Source organism: Triturus cristatus, chromosome 12 (assembly GCF_964204655.1).
Source record: "Triturus cristatus chromosome 12, aTriCri1.1, whole genome shotgun sequence".
NCBI lineage: Eukaryota > Metazoa > Chordata > Amphibia > Caudata > Salamandridae > Triturus > Triturus cristatus.
Window position 1 is genome coordinate 46882823 of NC_140595.1, and position 14706 is coordinate 46897528.

Below are 14706 nucleotides of genomic sequence, written 5' to 3' on the forward strand. Positions count from 1 at the left end.
ATTGGGCAGCCAGAGGACAGGTCGAGACATGGAAAGGTGCCAAATAGAATGCTGGTTTGATAGGGAATGAAGTCACAGGTTCTAAGCGAGAATAGGGCGAGTAGGGGAGTCAAAACTTGACACCTGGGAAAAGAAAATGCATGGTAAGCACGGGCAGAACAAAACTCAAGCAAGAGCGAAGAGATACAGAACCAGTCAGGTCCATCAATCTCTGAACGAGGTCAGCTTTCTGTGGCCACAGCTCCTCCCCCAAAGGCCATTCCCTCTTTATCAGCCAATTACCTAATAGCTTCACCTCTGGTACTCAATCCTCTTCGCACTATGCCAGTGTTCTGTGGCTGCAGCCCCTCCCCAAAGACCACCCCTTCATTAACAGCCAATCATATAATAGCTTTGCATGTGTTACCCAATGTACGGGCTGCGGTTCCAGCACAGTAACGCCCCATTTAAATGTCCCTTGATGAAGGACCATACAACGCTGAAAGTATTGATGCATTTGCACATCTCTCTACTGTGATGTTTCTGGATGGGACGGTGATTGTGAACCATAATGATCTCTAAAGGTAGAGCACTCCTGGGGCCGTATGACACAAAGTGCCCCGGGGACACAACAGTCGTTTGCGCCCACTCTATGCGCCCCCAGGGCACTTTTGTATTACAGAAGGGGCCGCAGACGCTTGTCATACTGAAGGGGGCCCCTTCTGTCATACCGATTGCGCTTGCGCACATAAAGCACCAACGCTATCTTCAGGGTGTGTGTCCTCATTTGCATGGTGCCGTGCCCGATACAAATGAGTGAATCCCTTTGCCTCTGCACGCGCGCCATGTTACAGAGGCGGATGTAGAGGTAAAGAAGCTCTCAGGAGGCACACTGACAGTGCACCACCTAAAAGGTGCCGCACTGTCAGTGCCTCCCCTGAGAGCAGCCCTCTGGAGTGGTCCTATTTTTATTTATTTTTAGAGTATTATATAGCGCGTACTAGAGCCGAGACATCGGGTATCAGAGCGCTTTACATGAACACCAGTTTCATTATAAATGAACGCATTCATTTTTGTTAGGCACGGGGAGATTAAGTAATCACAGGATGTTGAGCCTCATTGCAGAGACTTGAACCCGGTTCCCCTGGTCCGAGATCGACCGCTCTAGCCGTAAGGCTACATCCTCTCTGGACCTCCCAGACGTCCCCTTGCTGGCGGGTGCAGTCACTGACTGCACTCGCCTGCAAGGGGATCTCTAATCCCCTTTGAAGGTGCAGGCAGGTGCCGCCTGCACTGTAAAAACACGGAGCGGCTTCAAATCAGCCGCTCAATGTTTCACATGAATGTGCTGTCCACAGGGCAGCAGAAGTTCACGGCTGCTCCCGAGGGCAGCGCATTCATCCTAATACGGAGCATTTTCCTTCATTGCGCTGGGTGCACCTTTTAAAATATATAATGTGGCCCCTGGTCCCGTAATAGAAGCTGGTGCTCTACCATAAGAACAAATAAGCAAAAAAGTAACCAATACTGCCATTCTAAGTACAGCGTGTTCAGAGGAGGGCTGTTCCTCTACTGCACCGAATGGACGCGTCCATGTCCATGCAAAGCAATGGAAGCATTTTACGTCTCTGGCTGTGTGTAGATACGTGAAGGGATGTGTTGAACCTATCAGCGTCTTGGTACCGAGGAGTCCATTTCTTGAAGGATACACTTCAATAGTTTCCCCCTAGTGGCGCTAAGGGATAACAGCACTATAATGTGAAAATAAATAACTATGTGCCCAATCACTCAGTCTTCTAACTGTTCTTGAATATTTGGAATTAAAAGTGACTTTAATATGCACATACATATTCTTGTTGATGAAGTGACTTTTACTATAAACGGACTTGTGAGCCTTCGCCTAAGTGTCCATCCTCGCCTCTGAGCTCACCATGTTTCCTCGTCCTCGTTGCAGGTGGCGATCCCGAGCTCGCTGTCCGGAGACCATGAGCCCCTGCGCTCTGCTGCCACTGCTGCTGCCGCCGCTTCTTCTCGTCCTGCTGGATGGAGCAGTGGAGGCCTCGTTCCCTGAGGAGCCGGGGCCGCTCAGCGTGGCACCCGCAGAGAGTAAGCGAGCCATAGGATGGAGGCGGGGTGGTGCAAAGGGACCGCTAAAGGAGATATGGGTTGGAGAGAGTCCCTTACACTGAGAGTCAGAGCACCTGCCTGTTTCTCAACCTCCCATCACCTTTATCGAGGTTCTACCAAAAAATTGAGGTTTTTTACATCAACCTGCATTTGCATTGGCTCCATAATGTCAACTACCAAATTAGTGTCATAGACAGTTGATGTGGAGTTAAGAATAGTAAATCTATCCTTCCCTATACAATTACCTTGATAATATGTTGGTACTCAAAATTCTGGAGAGGTTACAAGTGCAGGTGGAGAAGTGTAGCTCACTGGTTAGAGGAGGCATACCCTGAAGCAGAGGTCAGACCAGGGTTCGATTCCCGACGCGGCAGGCTCCGGAGCCCAATTGTCCACGGACTCGATAATTCTCGCTTTGGTGCCCACTCTAAGCACGAGTTCACACTATGCAGCTCTGGGCAACAAGCTTGCTTAATCTCCACAACGGCCCCCACGCAGCGGGATGCCTGGCTTTCACCTTGGGGATGCCCAGTACGGGTTATCTCACAGGGAAAAACCAGGATGGGTTCCCAATGCAAGCGCCGAGATGCCCAAGGGTAAGTCGAGCGCTATATAAGAACACACATACATACATACAGGTCAATACTGTAGAACTCATATTGAGACATACAACTCTTGCGCCACCGTGGCTTATGTCTCGGAGTTATGTCTACACAGACTAATACAATGAGGTGACGGCACCAACTAGGAATAAAGATATACACACATACCCTCCCAGATACCTTACTTCTTGGTTTTTAGCACAAGCAACACACTCAGTCACGGATTGTAATCTTCAACCATTTATGAGCAAAGAAGTCTCAGAGTCAATAACAAAAACATAAATTTAACCATCTCAAGAATCTTCCACACACATTTATATCTAACAAATCTCGTGCAAAAATGTAATCTAATTTTTAATTACACTGCAAAAAATTAAGGATCACTCTGGCCCTCTTAAGTGTACTCAGAACAGTCATCTCAAGTCTGTCTGAAAGGCTGGAGGCAGCGCTCCATGCTTGTCCCTCTTTTGTGTTCATGTCTCATGTCCTCTTTTGTGTTCATGTCTCATGCCCTTCTCCTGTCTCTGCAGGTGTGAGGGATTACCCAGTGTTTGTGGGCAGAGGGTCTGCCAGGGCTTCTTTTCCTGATGGTGATCACAACGAGAGACTCAACATTCAGAGGATGCTCAGGGTGAACCGGACGCTGTACATCGGAGACAGGTAAGTGCGGGGGTGCTGGGGGTACTCGCCTAAACATCAGATAATGGTCCGGCTCACTTAACAGGTGAGAGATGTCTCACTCATCTAAACACCACAGAGAGGCCAGACTCGCCTAAACACCACAGAAAGGTCATACTCGCCTTAACAAGAGAGAGAGGCCTGACTCATCTAAACATCCAATAGAGGTCAGGCTCGCCTAAACACGAGAGAGAGGTCTGACTCACTTAAACATTAGATAAAGGTCAGACTCACCTAAACACGAGAGGGAGGTCTGACTCGCCTAAACATCAGATAGAGTTCAGACTCACCTAAACACGAGAGAGAAGCCTGATTCACCTGAACATAAGATAGAGGTCAGGTTCGCCTCAACACAAGAGAGAGGCCTGACTCGCCTAAACATCAGATAGAGGTCAGACTCGCCGAAAAACGAGAGAGAGGCCTGACTCACCTAAACAGAAGAGAGAGGTGTGACTCACCTAAATACAAGAGAGAGGCCTGACTCAACTAAACATCAGATAGAGGTCAGGCTCACCTAAACACGAGAGAAAGGCGTGACTCACCTAAACATCAGATAGAGGTCAGGCTCGCCTAAAAACAAGAGAGGCCTGACTCACCTAAACAGAAGAGAGAGGCCTGACTCACCTAAACATCAGATAGAGGTCAGAGTCGCCTAAACACCACAGAAATTCAGACTCGCCTAAACATCAGATAGAGTTCAGACTCGCCTAAAAACGAGAGAGGCCTGACTCACCTTAACAGAAGAGAGAGGCGTGACTCACCTAAACACGAGAGAGAGGCCTGACTCACCTAAACACGAGAGAGAGACCTGACTCACCTAAACATCAGATAGAGGTCAGACTCACCTAAACACGAGAGAGAGGCCTGACTCACCTAAACACGAGAGAGAGACCTGACTCACCTAAACATCAGATAGAGGTCAGACTCACCCAAACACGAGAGAGAGACCTGACTCACCTAAACATCAGATAGAGGGCAGAGTCGCCTAAACACCACAGAAGGTCAGACTCGCCTAAACATCAGATAGAGTTCAGACTCGCCTAAAAAGGAGAGAGGCCTGACTCGCCTAAAAACGAGAGCGAGACCTGCCTCACCTAAACATCAGATAGAGATCAGACTCACCTAAACACGAGAGAGAGGCCTGACTCACCTAAACATCAGATAGAGTTCAGACTCACCTAAACACGTGAGAGAGGCCTGACTCCCCTAAACACGAGAGAAAGGCCTGACTCACCTAAACATCAGATAGAGATCAGACTCACCTAAACACGAGAGAAAGGCCTGACTCACCTAAACATCAGATAGAGGTCAGACTTGCCTAAGAACGAGAGAGAGGCCTAACTCACCTAAACACGAGGAAGAGACCTGACTCACCTAAACATCAGATAGATGGAAGAGTCGCCTAAACACGAGAGAGAGGCCTGACTCACCTAAACACGAGGGCGAGACCTGACTCACCTAAACATCAGATAGAGGTCAGACTCACCTAAACACGAGAGAGGGGCCTGACTCACCTAAACACGAGAGAGAGACATGACTCACTTAAACATCACATAGAGGGCAGAGTCGCCTAAACACCACAGAAGGTCAAACTCGCCTAAACATCAGATAGAGTTCAGACTCGCCTAAAAACGAGAGAGGCCTGACTCGCCTAAAAACGAGAGCGAGACCTGCCTCACCTAAACATCAGATAGAGATCAGACTCACCTAAACACGAGAGAGAGGCCTGACTCACCTAAGCATCAGATAGAGGTCAGACTCACCGAAACACCAGAGAGAGAGGCCTGACTCACCTAAACATCCGATAGAGGTCAGACTCACCGAAACACCAGAGAGAGAGGCCTGACTCCCCTAAACACGAGAGAGAGGCCTGACTCACCGAAACACCAGAGAGAGAGGCCTGACTCACCTAAACACGAGAGAGAGGCCTGACTCACCGAAACACCAGAGAGAGAGGCCTGACTCACCGAAACACCAGAGAGAGAGGCCTGATTCACCTAAACACGAGAGAGAGGCCTGACTCACCGAAACACCAGCGAGAGAGGCCTGACTCGCCTACACATCAGATGGAGGTCAGACTCACCTAAACACGAGAAAGAGGTTGAGACTTACCTAAACCCCAGAAGATGTCACACTCGCCTTAACACGAGAGAGAGGCCTGACTCGCCTAAACACGAGAGAGAGGCCTGACTCACAAAAACATCAGAGAGAGTAGGTTGGACATTGGCCAGATCCTCATTGGTGGTTGCCTGGGATATGGTGTGTTGAGTGCTCGAAGGTTTGGGGTTCCGTGTGATCCCGTAAATTGTGGTTCGTTGAGCGGGTTTGGGGGCAGGAATGTATCTTCAATAGGGGTGCATGGGATGGAAGAGCCCCAGATAATCTCCCTGTCGGGTCCCAGCCCTGCAGTGACAGTAGGGTGTAGCTAGACACCCTCTTCTCACAACTGGGAGGGTTTCCTAGCCTGTGTAGTGCCTGCAGCATCCCTTTAAGTGGGGCAGGTGTAAACCAACTTAGAACCTTGCCCCTTTCAGGCCTCGTATTCATGTCCTTCACTTTACCAGAAAACACAGATGGATTGCGCAACAATGAATGTAAAACCCCCAAATATTTTCCCTGCCAGCAAAGCAGTCTCTGTTTACATTTTGGTTGTTTTCGTTTAGCATTCCCTAAGATTATTTGTCTTTGTGATACTATGTGTATGTAATTTATTTCATGTGACATATGACTCGTGTGTAGGGCAATGAGTCGCCTCCAGGTGTCTCAGTGAGTGCAGGTTGTGGGTGGGTGTTTATGATGGGGGATGAGGCGTGATCCCAAATGCAGAGTGAGTCTCTCACAGTGCCTGCCAATGGGTCCTAAAGGTGTTCAGATTACATGCACATTCAGTCCTAGGCCTCTCAGCAGAGAGTACAGAGCGTTGTTCACGTGCATTCCAAATGTAACTGTGGGAAACTTTGTGGAGAAGGGACAGAGCTGTTGAAATATGGTCAGCAGAACAGAAAAGAGAATGCAGTACTCACAGGAGAGTGAGTGAGCTGAGTGCTTGGGGTGGGGGAGAGGAGGGGATTTAAGTAAATATGTGCGGCAGAGATTGAAAAACAGTGCTAAAGAGAAAAGATGAGGTGTGAGGTGCGCATGGAGAATTTACAAACAAAAGTGGAGAGAAAAAAGAGTGTAAGTGTCTAACAGAGTGAGAGACTGCAGAAAAATGAGGCGTGAAGGGGAGAACGGAAGTGATTGAGGTACTCAGAAGACTAGCACTTCCACCACAGACCTTTGTAATGTTTAAATCACAGCCTCATTTTTTCAGAATTTAAACATTCCCAATTCTAATTATTCAGCACATAATCATAGCTTCCACTCATTTATTCCATTTAGCTGACAAGAATCCGCAAAGCCAACAGGTCAGTCTTGTTCAAGGCATGTTGCACCATATGTCTGGATGCAATAATGGAAACTCAGAGATGAAACATCAGCCAAATGGGCCACTTTGTGAAGTACAGGATGTTAGTTTACATTGGGTAAGCCAAGTACCAAGTACCTAAGAGGCCACGCCTCTTGGAAAGGATTCCTGGTCATGCTTCCGTGGCCACGCCCTTTTAGAAAACCCCACCTTTTCCATCCCACTTCAAGTATTTGAAAGGTTAGGAAAGGTCATGGTGGCCGTCGAGATATCGCTTCCACTTATATTTGTGTGTATTTATTTATTTGAAAGTGTTATATAGCGCAAACTTGGCCCGTGTGGGTATCAGAGCGCTTTGCCTCTGGCTGCTGCAGAAGGGGACATTCGCCTTTTCCCATCAGCTGACAGTGCCCCTTGGACCCTCCCCACCTCCTGTCCTGCGGCCCCCCATCTCCTGGAGAGGAGGCGAGCGCCAACTTTGGCAGGGAGGCCAGTCTGAAACCATCGCTCTTCCAGTAAGGGCCTCGCCGACAGCCTCCATTGTGCGCCCCCTCGGGTGCCAGGGCCGCCGGGCAGGCCACGAGCCTCGAGGGCTGGGAAGAAAGATGCCAGGCGCGGGCGCGGGCCGCGGGGGGTCGGTTCCCAGCGCTTTTTCGCCGCGCGCCATCTTCCCACGCTGTGTGTTTTTTTTTTCATCTGGAGGTTGGCAGGTGAGAGGGTGGAAAGATGCGCTCTATTTTCACGTCCAAATTCTTCTAGAAGATGGTAGCGGTTAGGGGGAGGGGTCTTCCTCCTTGACTTAGCGGGAAATGCTAAGTGATACCCGTGTACAATCTGAATTAAACGTGGCACAGCTCCAAGGGCGGCGCAAGTGGGGAGAGGCAGAAGGGTAGGAGCGGAGAGAACACTTATCGTTGCGGGTGGGGGGTGGCTTCCAAATAATTTAGGGGTGGATAGGTGGGTAACCCACTGAGCGTCACCCGTCCGCATGCCCCCACTTGTCTGATGCTACAGACCGCTCTTCTGTACAGAGGGCCATCTCTCCTTTAGAGTCAGAAAGTTGTACGGGGTTGGGCATGGAAGCACTGAGGGTCCTCTGTGTTTTTGTGCCGGTGGGGGCGGCGAAGGTGGGGGGTGACGGTGGAAGCTGCAGCAAAAATCCTTATTCATCTGAAACCCAAGAGCTTCAGACAAGATGTGTCACCATGGCAACCTGCATCCCAGCGAGGCAGCCTTCCCGCTGCACATTACCGGCGGAGCGGCAGCCCCGAGGACACTGGTGTCGATGGCTGGTGGGGGAGCTGGGTTTCACTGCACCCCTCTCTCGTGACCTACACACGGACCACTGGCCCCTAGGAAGGCCCTTCAGCTATGTGCCATGCTGTAGCGTCCGCTGTGCTGGTGGGGCTGGCAAACATAGCGCCTAGAGGTGCCCTCAGCCATCCTGCCAAAGAGTGGAACACAGGGCGGAGTGGGCATGTACCATGGTGGATCACCTTTTATACCCCTCCCCAAGTCCATAACCACTCTCCCCCCCATTCCCACTCCCATCTGCATGACCACCATAGAGGCTGCAACGAAGGACGGCCGGATTCACCTACCGCAACCTACCCTCAGACCCACCACACTCCCCCGTGTTAAATAACAATGGGGGTGTCGGCCAACTTTTATAAACAGCTGCTGATGCCGTCCAATCAGGCCCACCCTGTAATATCGTGGGTGACTAGGCCAAACTGCGCTAAGGACCACTCGGACACACAGGTGTGGCGTTGGTGGTTAGCCAAAAAACAAAACCACGCCCAGCACCCTGGGCTTTTTATTAGCACACTCACGTGGTCTCGACCCTCGTCGATCCCACCTACAAAGTCCTCTTTTAGGGGGGTGCTTACTGGCAACGCTTCCCCTGTCGTTGCGAGTGGCGTGGGCTGCCCCACCGTCTTTCGCGATACTACCTTCCTCCTTAACCAGGAGGCAAATTGAAATAACCATAAACAGGATAAACATAAACTTTCAGTCCTGACCGTTGGCTGCCGGTCGAGTTATAACATAATGAAACTTGGGAGTTTGCGGCAACCGCTCACCCTGGCTGCGACCCGACATCCGATCGCCGATTAGCCACTGGTTACGTAGTCCTTGTACCTCTGGGAGGTTTTGGGGAAGGGCCGGAGGTGGTACCGGCTTTGAATGCCCCGCAGCTGCGAGTCTGGAGACTGGTCAACTGGATCGTAGATGGAAGTCCAACTTTGATCTCCTTCCGACTCCCGGGCCGATGGCGGCAAAAATGGCAGGTTGGTAGAGCAGTCTGTGGGGCTTGACTGCACCTGTTCAGTCCTTCTGTTCCTCGGGTTTTCAGGTCTACTTTGGGGCGTCTCGTCCTGATGGGGGGTTTCCGCTGGGTCGCATTCTTCTGCGGGTGGGACCTTTTAAAGAATGACACATTGCGGTTAACTGTCTCGGAATCCCTCTGGGCGGTCATCATGGTACCGTTGATGGCAATGATAGTCCATGGATGTCGTTCGAACGGTGTCCAGAACTTTCCTCCGGGATGTCGATCTTGCACAAGTACCTGGTCGCCCACGGCGATTGGGCTCTCCATGGCACGTCTCTTCTGAGATGCCGCGTCGTTGGTTTTTTGTCGCCTGAGGTCTGATAGATTCGGAGGACTCACGGCTCTCTCCCGTGTGGAGTGATAGGGAATGGTGTCAGTGACTTTTTGGCCAAAACACAGGCGGCTCGGGGATACACCTGTGGTACAGTGGGGTGTGAGCCGGTACTCCCGGAGAAGTTGATATACAGCTCGTTCTAGGTTGAGTCCTTCTGACAACGCGATCTCTATGGTCTTGTTCAGAGTTCGCATCAGCCGCTCTACTTCGCCGTTGGCCTGGGGCCACCTAGGCATAATTTTCCGGTGCTTTATTCGATGAGACGCTAGGTATTCAGCGATTTCCATGCTGGTGAACGGTGGTCCGTTGTCAGTCCGGAGTTCTCCAAACAGCCCATGAGTGGCTATCACCTTTTCCAGTTTAGGGATTACTTCTTCCGCGGACGTGGAGGAAACAAACTCTACTTCCGGATACCTAGAAAAGACATCAACAATTACCAGCATGTGTCGCCCTCATGGAAGACCGCGGAAATCCACGCTGACTCTATCCCATGGGCTGCGGGGGCTTGCCTCGGTGATCACCGGTGCTGGTCTGCTCGGGAGACTCGTGGCGAGGCATGCGGGCAGTGTTGTATGAGTGATTCAATTTGATTGTCCAGGCCGGGAAACCACACTTTGCTCCGAAGCCGGTTCTTGGACTTGACGATCCCTTGATGTGCTCCATGGGCAAGGAGCGCCGCTTGTCTGGTGAGGCTTGCAGGTAGAACCAGGCGCGGGCCACGCAGTAGACATCCTTCTGCCGATACCGACAACTCATGACGGACTTGGTGTAGCAGTTTTAGCGTAGCTTGGGCTGCTGCTGTGCGCATGGGCGACGGGTTTTGGAGAGGCTGCCAGTCTCCGGAGCCAACTGCTTGTATCGCCATTTGGAGGCAGTCATCATCTTGGGTGGCGGCTATGACTTCTTGCAGTGACATCGGGAGGGGTCGGGACCGCTTGACAACCATCCACACATAATCTTCTGTGGCCGCTGCTTCCTTGGCTTCGGGAGGGGTGACTGGCCGGGCATGCCGCGACAGGAAATCGGCAGGGTTCCGTGTGCCAGGTCGGTATTCTACCTTCAGCTGGAACTCCTGTAGCTGCAGTATCCACTCCTCAAGCCGTGGAGAGGGCCGGGACGACGAGCCTTGGAATAGCGGAATTAGTGGCTTGTGATAAGTAATGACCGTGAACGGATGGCCGTACAGATAAATGTGGAAATGGCGGCATCCCCATAGAATGGCTATGGCCTCTCTTTCAATTTGCGAGTAGTGCTGTTTGGTAGGCGTTAGAGTTCTGCTTGCAAAGGCTACTGGCGCCCAGTCTCCGCACCTCTGGCGTTGTGCTAAGACGGCACCAAGACCGGTGGGGCTGGTGCCTACAACGAGTTGGAAGTCATGTCGCGGGTCAAAGTATACGAGAGTTATGTCGGCGGACAACGTGGCCTTGGTCGGCTGGAATGCTTGCTCCTGTGCTGGGCCCCCGGTCCAGTGGGTGGTGGTCTTTGTGAGTTCTCGCAGTGGACCTGTCAGATCCGATAGGTTCTTGATGAACCGGCCACAATATGTGACCATGCCCAGAAAGCTGCGGACTCCGGTCACCGATGTGGGGGCTGGCGCTTCTTGGACGTCCTTTACTTTAGCGGGATCAGGCCCCATGCCTTTGACTGAGAAGTGATATCCGGAGAAGCTTATGTCCCGGTGTAGGAACTCGCATTTTTCCTTGTGGAGTGTTAGGCCGCAGTCTCTCAGGCGTGTGAACACTGCGTTGAGGCGGATGATGTGTTCTTCTAGAGAAGGGGCGTGGACCAAGATGTCATCGCTCACGTTGAGCACCCCTTCTAGCCCCTGCAGGACAGTTTTGATGATATTTTGGAACACTTCGGCTGCACTGGAGATTCCGAAATTAAGGCGTTTGTAGCGTCACAGGCCGGCGTGGGTGTTGAAGGTCGTGATTGGACGCGAGTACGGGTGGAGCGCGACCTGATGACACCCCGACCGGAGGTCCATCTTCGAGAACCACTTTGACCCTGCAAGCTCGCCTATGATGTCATCAACCGTGGGTGTCAGGTGGTGTTCTCGTTTGATGGCGAGGTTTGGAATCCGCATGTCAATGCATATGCGGACACCGTGCGGCTGCTTCGGTTTCTTCGTGACCACGATGGGGGACACCCACGGGGTGGGACCTCTCACCCGTTCAATGATTCCGGCCGCTTCCAGCATGCAGAGTTCCGCCTCTACTTTCGGTCGGAGGTGGAAAGCAATCCTCCTGTGCCTGAGAGCCACGGGGGCTACCGACTTGTCGATGTGCAGACGAACTGCTGCGCCCTTGAGGCACCTGATCCCATCGAAGAGGGGTGCGAACTCCGATAGTAACCTGTCCAGATCATGTGCTTGTACCGCAAAGGCAAAGTGTATAAGGCGCAGTTCTTGGGCAGTGCGGCAGCCGAGCAGAAATCCTGACCCTTCTCTGGAGACATAGATCTTGGCCGACTGACGGATGTCGTTGTGCAAGATCTCAGCTTGGAATACTCCGCACATTCGGAGGGGGGTGTGGGTCCCAAAAGCGTACACTTGGACGTTGGTGCTACGGAGCGCAGGCGGGTTGGGCAGCAGTCTGTAGGCACAGACGGCCATGAGGTTGATTGTGGCGCCGGTGTAGATGAGTGTTGTCACTGGATGCCCCTGCACGTTGACAGTGCACATGGGTGCTGCTTGCGGTGATGCCGAGAGGGCATGTAGCATGTGCACCACGTGTACAGTGGCGGCTTCATCATCGTCCATGTCCCCGCTCGAGGAGTCACCAGGGACAGGCTCCAGTGTGCGTACTGGACGAGTTGGGCCTTGCGACCGCCGTGAAGGCCTTGAGCGACAGACTTTTGAGAAGTGATTGATTTTTCCACATGCGCTGCATGTTTTCCCCTGAGCTGGGCAAGCGCCGTCGTGTGGGAGCGGGCCTCTGCACCATCCGCAGAGGCGGGCTTTGGGATTCTGTCCGGGTCCTTGGGCCGAGGGCTTTCTGGGTCTCTGCCGCGGGCCTCGCGAATTGGGCTGAATAACGCAGACTGGCTCTTCTTTGATGGCTACCGCAGCTTTGAGTTCCATATGGGCCGCCCTGGCCTTGGACAGTTCTTTGGAGCGTCCTAGGGTCAGTATGTCCTTCATTGCCATGTTGTGCTCTTCGAGAATGCGCTCGCGCAGTTTTGAGGAAGCGCACCCTTGGATGAATTGTGCTTGCACCTCATCGTCTTCATCAGGCAGGGTGCACGTGCTTGCTAACTCTTTGAGGCGAGCGTAGAATACGTTGACAGATTCTTCTGGGAGCTGTTTCGCTTGGCGGAGAAGGAACCGTTCGTAGTCTGGGTTGGCATATGGCTCGAAATGCACAGCAATGGCATCACGCTACGTGGCGTAGGTCTTCAGGGGCCCGGCCTCATGGACGGTCTTAGCGATTTTATGAATGTCCGCGCCGCCCAGGTGAAGGAGCATGGACCGCTGTCGTCGCTATTTTATCTCCGCAGCTTCGAAGAACGTCTCCAGCCGCTCCACCCACTCCTTCCATCGTGCAGCTTGGGAAGGCGGCGGACCAGTTACGGCGAAGGGCTCCAGAGGCGGGACGGTGGTCATGGTGGCACCGCTGTGGACGACTCCTGGGGTGCAGGAAGGCTATGCAGCGGCGTCTGTGGGGCACTGGAGCGTCGACGGCAGGAGAAGGAGCCAGAGAGATGCCAGGCGGTGGTGTATCAACTGGTGGCTGACAAGCAGGAGGTGGCGGCTTGGGCCTTGATGGGGGCGTGCACACCACAGGCAGCTGGGGCCGTCCCACAGCCGGGTGTCATGTACTCGTGGCGCTTATCAGTTCCTGTGCCAGTGAGGGGGTGTGACTCCGATGTGAGGCCGCATAGCACCATGGAGCACAGTAGTGGCAGTTGCACTTGGAGGGGTGTGCTCCCTTGAAGTGTCTGACAGTCACTCTCGTGGGTAAACAGTGGTGGTTGGTGGCCAGAGATGCGAGGAAGAAGGCTCTACCCAGTCGCCTGCAGCACGCGACTCCCGGGGCAGGGTCACCCACAGGTTTTGCTGGGGGAAGGCCGTAGCGGGTGCGATGTCGTCACACGGCCAGAGGGGGCAGCAGAGAGGCCGCGAGCGCTTACCGCTTTGACGACGTTCAGCGGGCACCGGCACACGCACTCCAGCGCTTCCGCCCACAACGTGCTTCAGGTGAGCACCGACGGTCCGGCAGGGCTGCTGTGAGGCCTCAGAGACAGGCGGGGACCCAGGCGACGCTCACGCTGAGCGAGGCACTCCAGCGGGAGGGGCTGCACAGCGGCAGGCAAGTGCGCGGCGGCAGGCAGGCAGGCAGGCAGCACGGCGGGTCAGAGGTATGGCAGCAGCTTGCTTGACACCACCTCGTCGCCAGTGTAATATCGTGGGTGACTAGGCCAAACTGCGCTAAGGACCACTCGGACACACAGGTGTGGCATTGGTGGTTAGCCAAAAAACAAAACCACGCCCAGCGCCCTGGGCTTTTTATTAGCACACTCACGTGGTCTCGACTTTCGTCGAGCCCACTTACAAAGTCCTCTTTTAGGGGGGTGCTTACTGGCAACGCTTCCCCTGTCGTTGCGAGAGGCGTGGGCTGCCCTACCGTCTTTCGCGATACTACACACCCCACGTGTTGGCCCTGCCTCCGCGGGTGGTGAGGGCTACCAATACGTACACAGGGGTGTGGAATTCACAGAACCTTCTGCCTTAAGATCCCTAACGTACGGATCATGTTTTTATAGAACGAGTATATCAGTTTAAAGGTAGCAGAAAAGTTGTACAGAACTCATTCGACTAGAGTGGCTGCTTCCAGGTTATTAATGGCATTGTTTCCGGTTCTAGACTTTTGTGAGCTGGCCTAATGCATTATGGGTGATGTACTCTTGTTTGACTTCCTTTGAACTAGTTAGATCAGCAAATCTTGAATCAATTATTTGTAGGTGAAAAGTTCAGGACTGGAGGCCGATATATGTAATTCCCTCGAGTGAGTTGGTCACCCTACGTTCAACAATTCGCACCATCCACTAATTTATTTCTGTGTCACAAACAATCACCATAAGCCCATAGACCCTGGAATCATTTTGCTTAGTGCAAATTGACCGTTATCCATATTTTTCTCTGCAGGTATTTTGTTCTGAGGGTTGCTTCCTGCAGCAACTCCTTGGCTATAGGGACATTTTAGAATTTCTCTATAGTCTGTCCCCACTAGGCCAGTAAGGCTGGGACATA

At 52.6% G+C, this 14706-nt stretch overlaps 1 protein-coding gene across 1 annotated transcript in view; it reads left to right on the forward strand.

The window, feature by feature from the left end:
• SEMA6B (semaphorin 6B) overlaps positions 1-14706 on the forward strand; it is a 300458-nt gene that overhangs the window by 200544 nt on the left and 85208 nt on the right. Inside the window, exons 2-3 of the mRNA XM_085638458.1 lie at positions 1934-2085; positions 3239-3368. Of these exons, the coding sequence (XP_085494584.1) occupies positions 1965-2085; positions 3239-3368 (251 nt within the window). The 5' untranslated portion in view covers positions 1934-1964. The remainder of the gene's footprint in view (positions 1-1933; positions 2086-3238; positions 3369-14706) is intronic.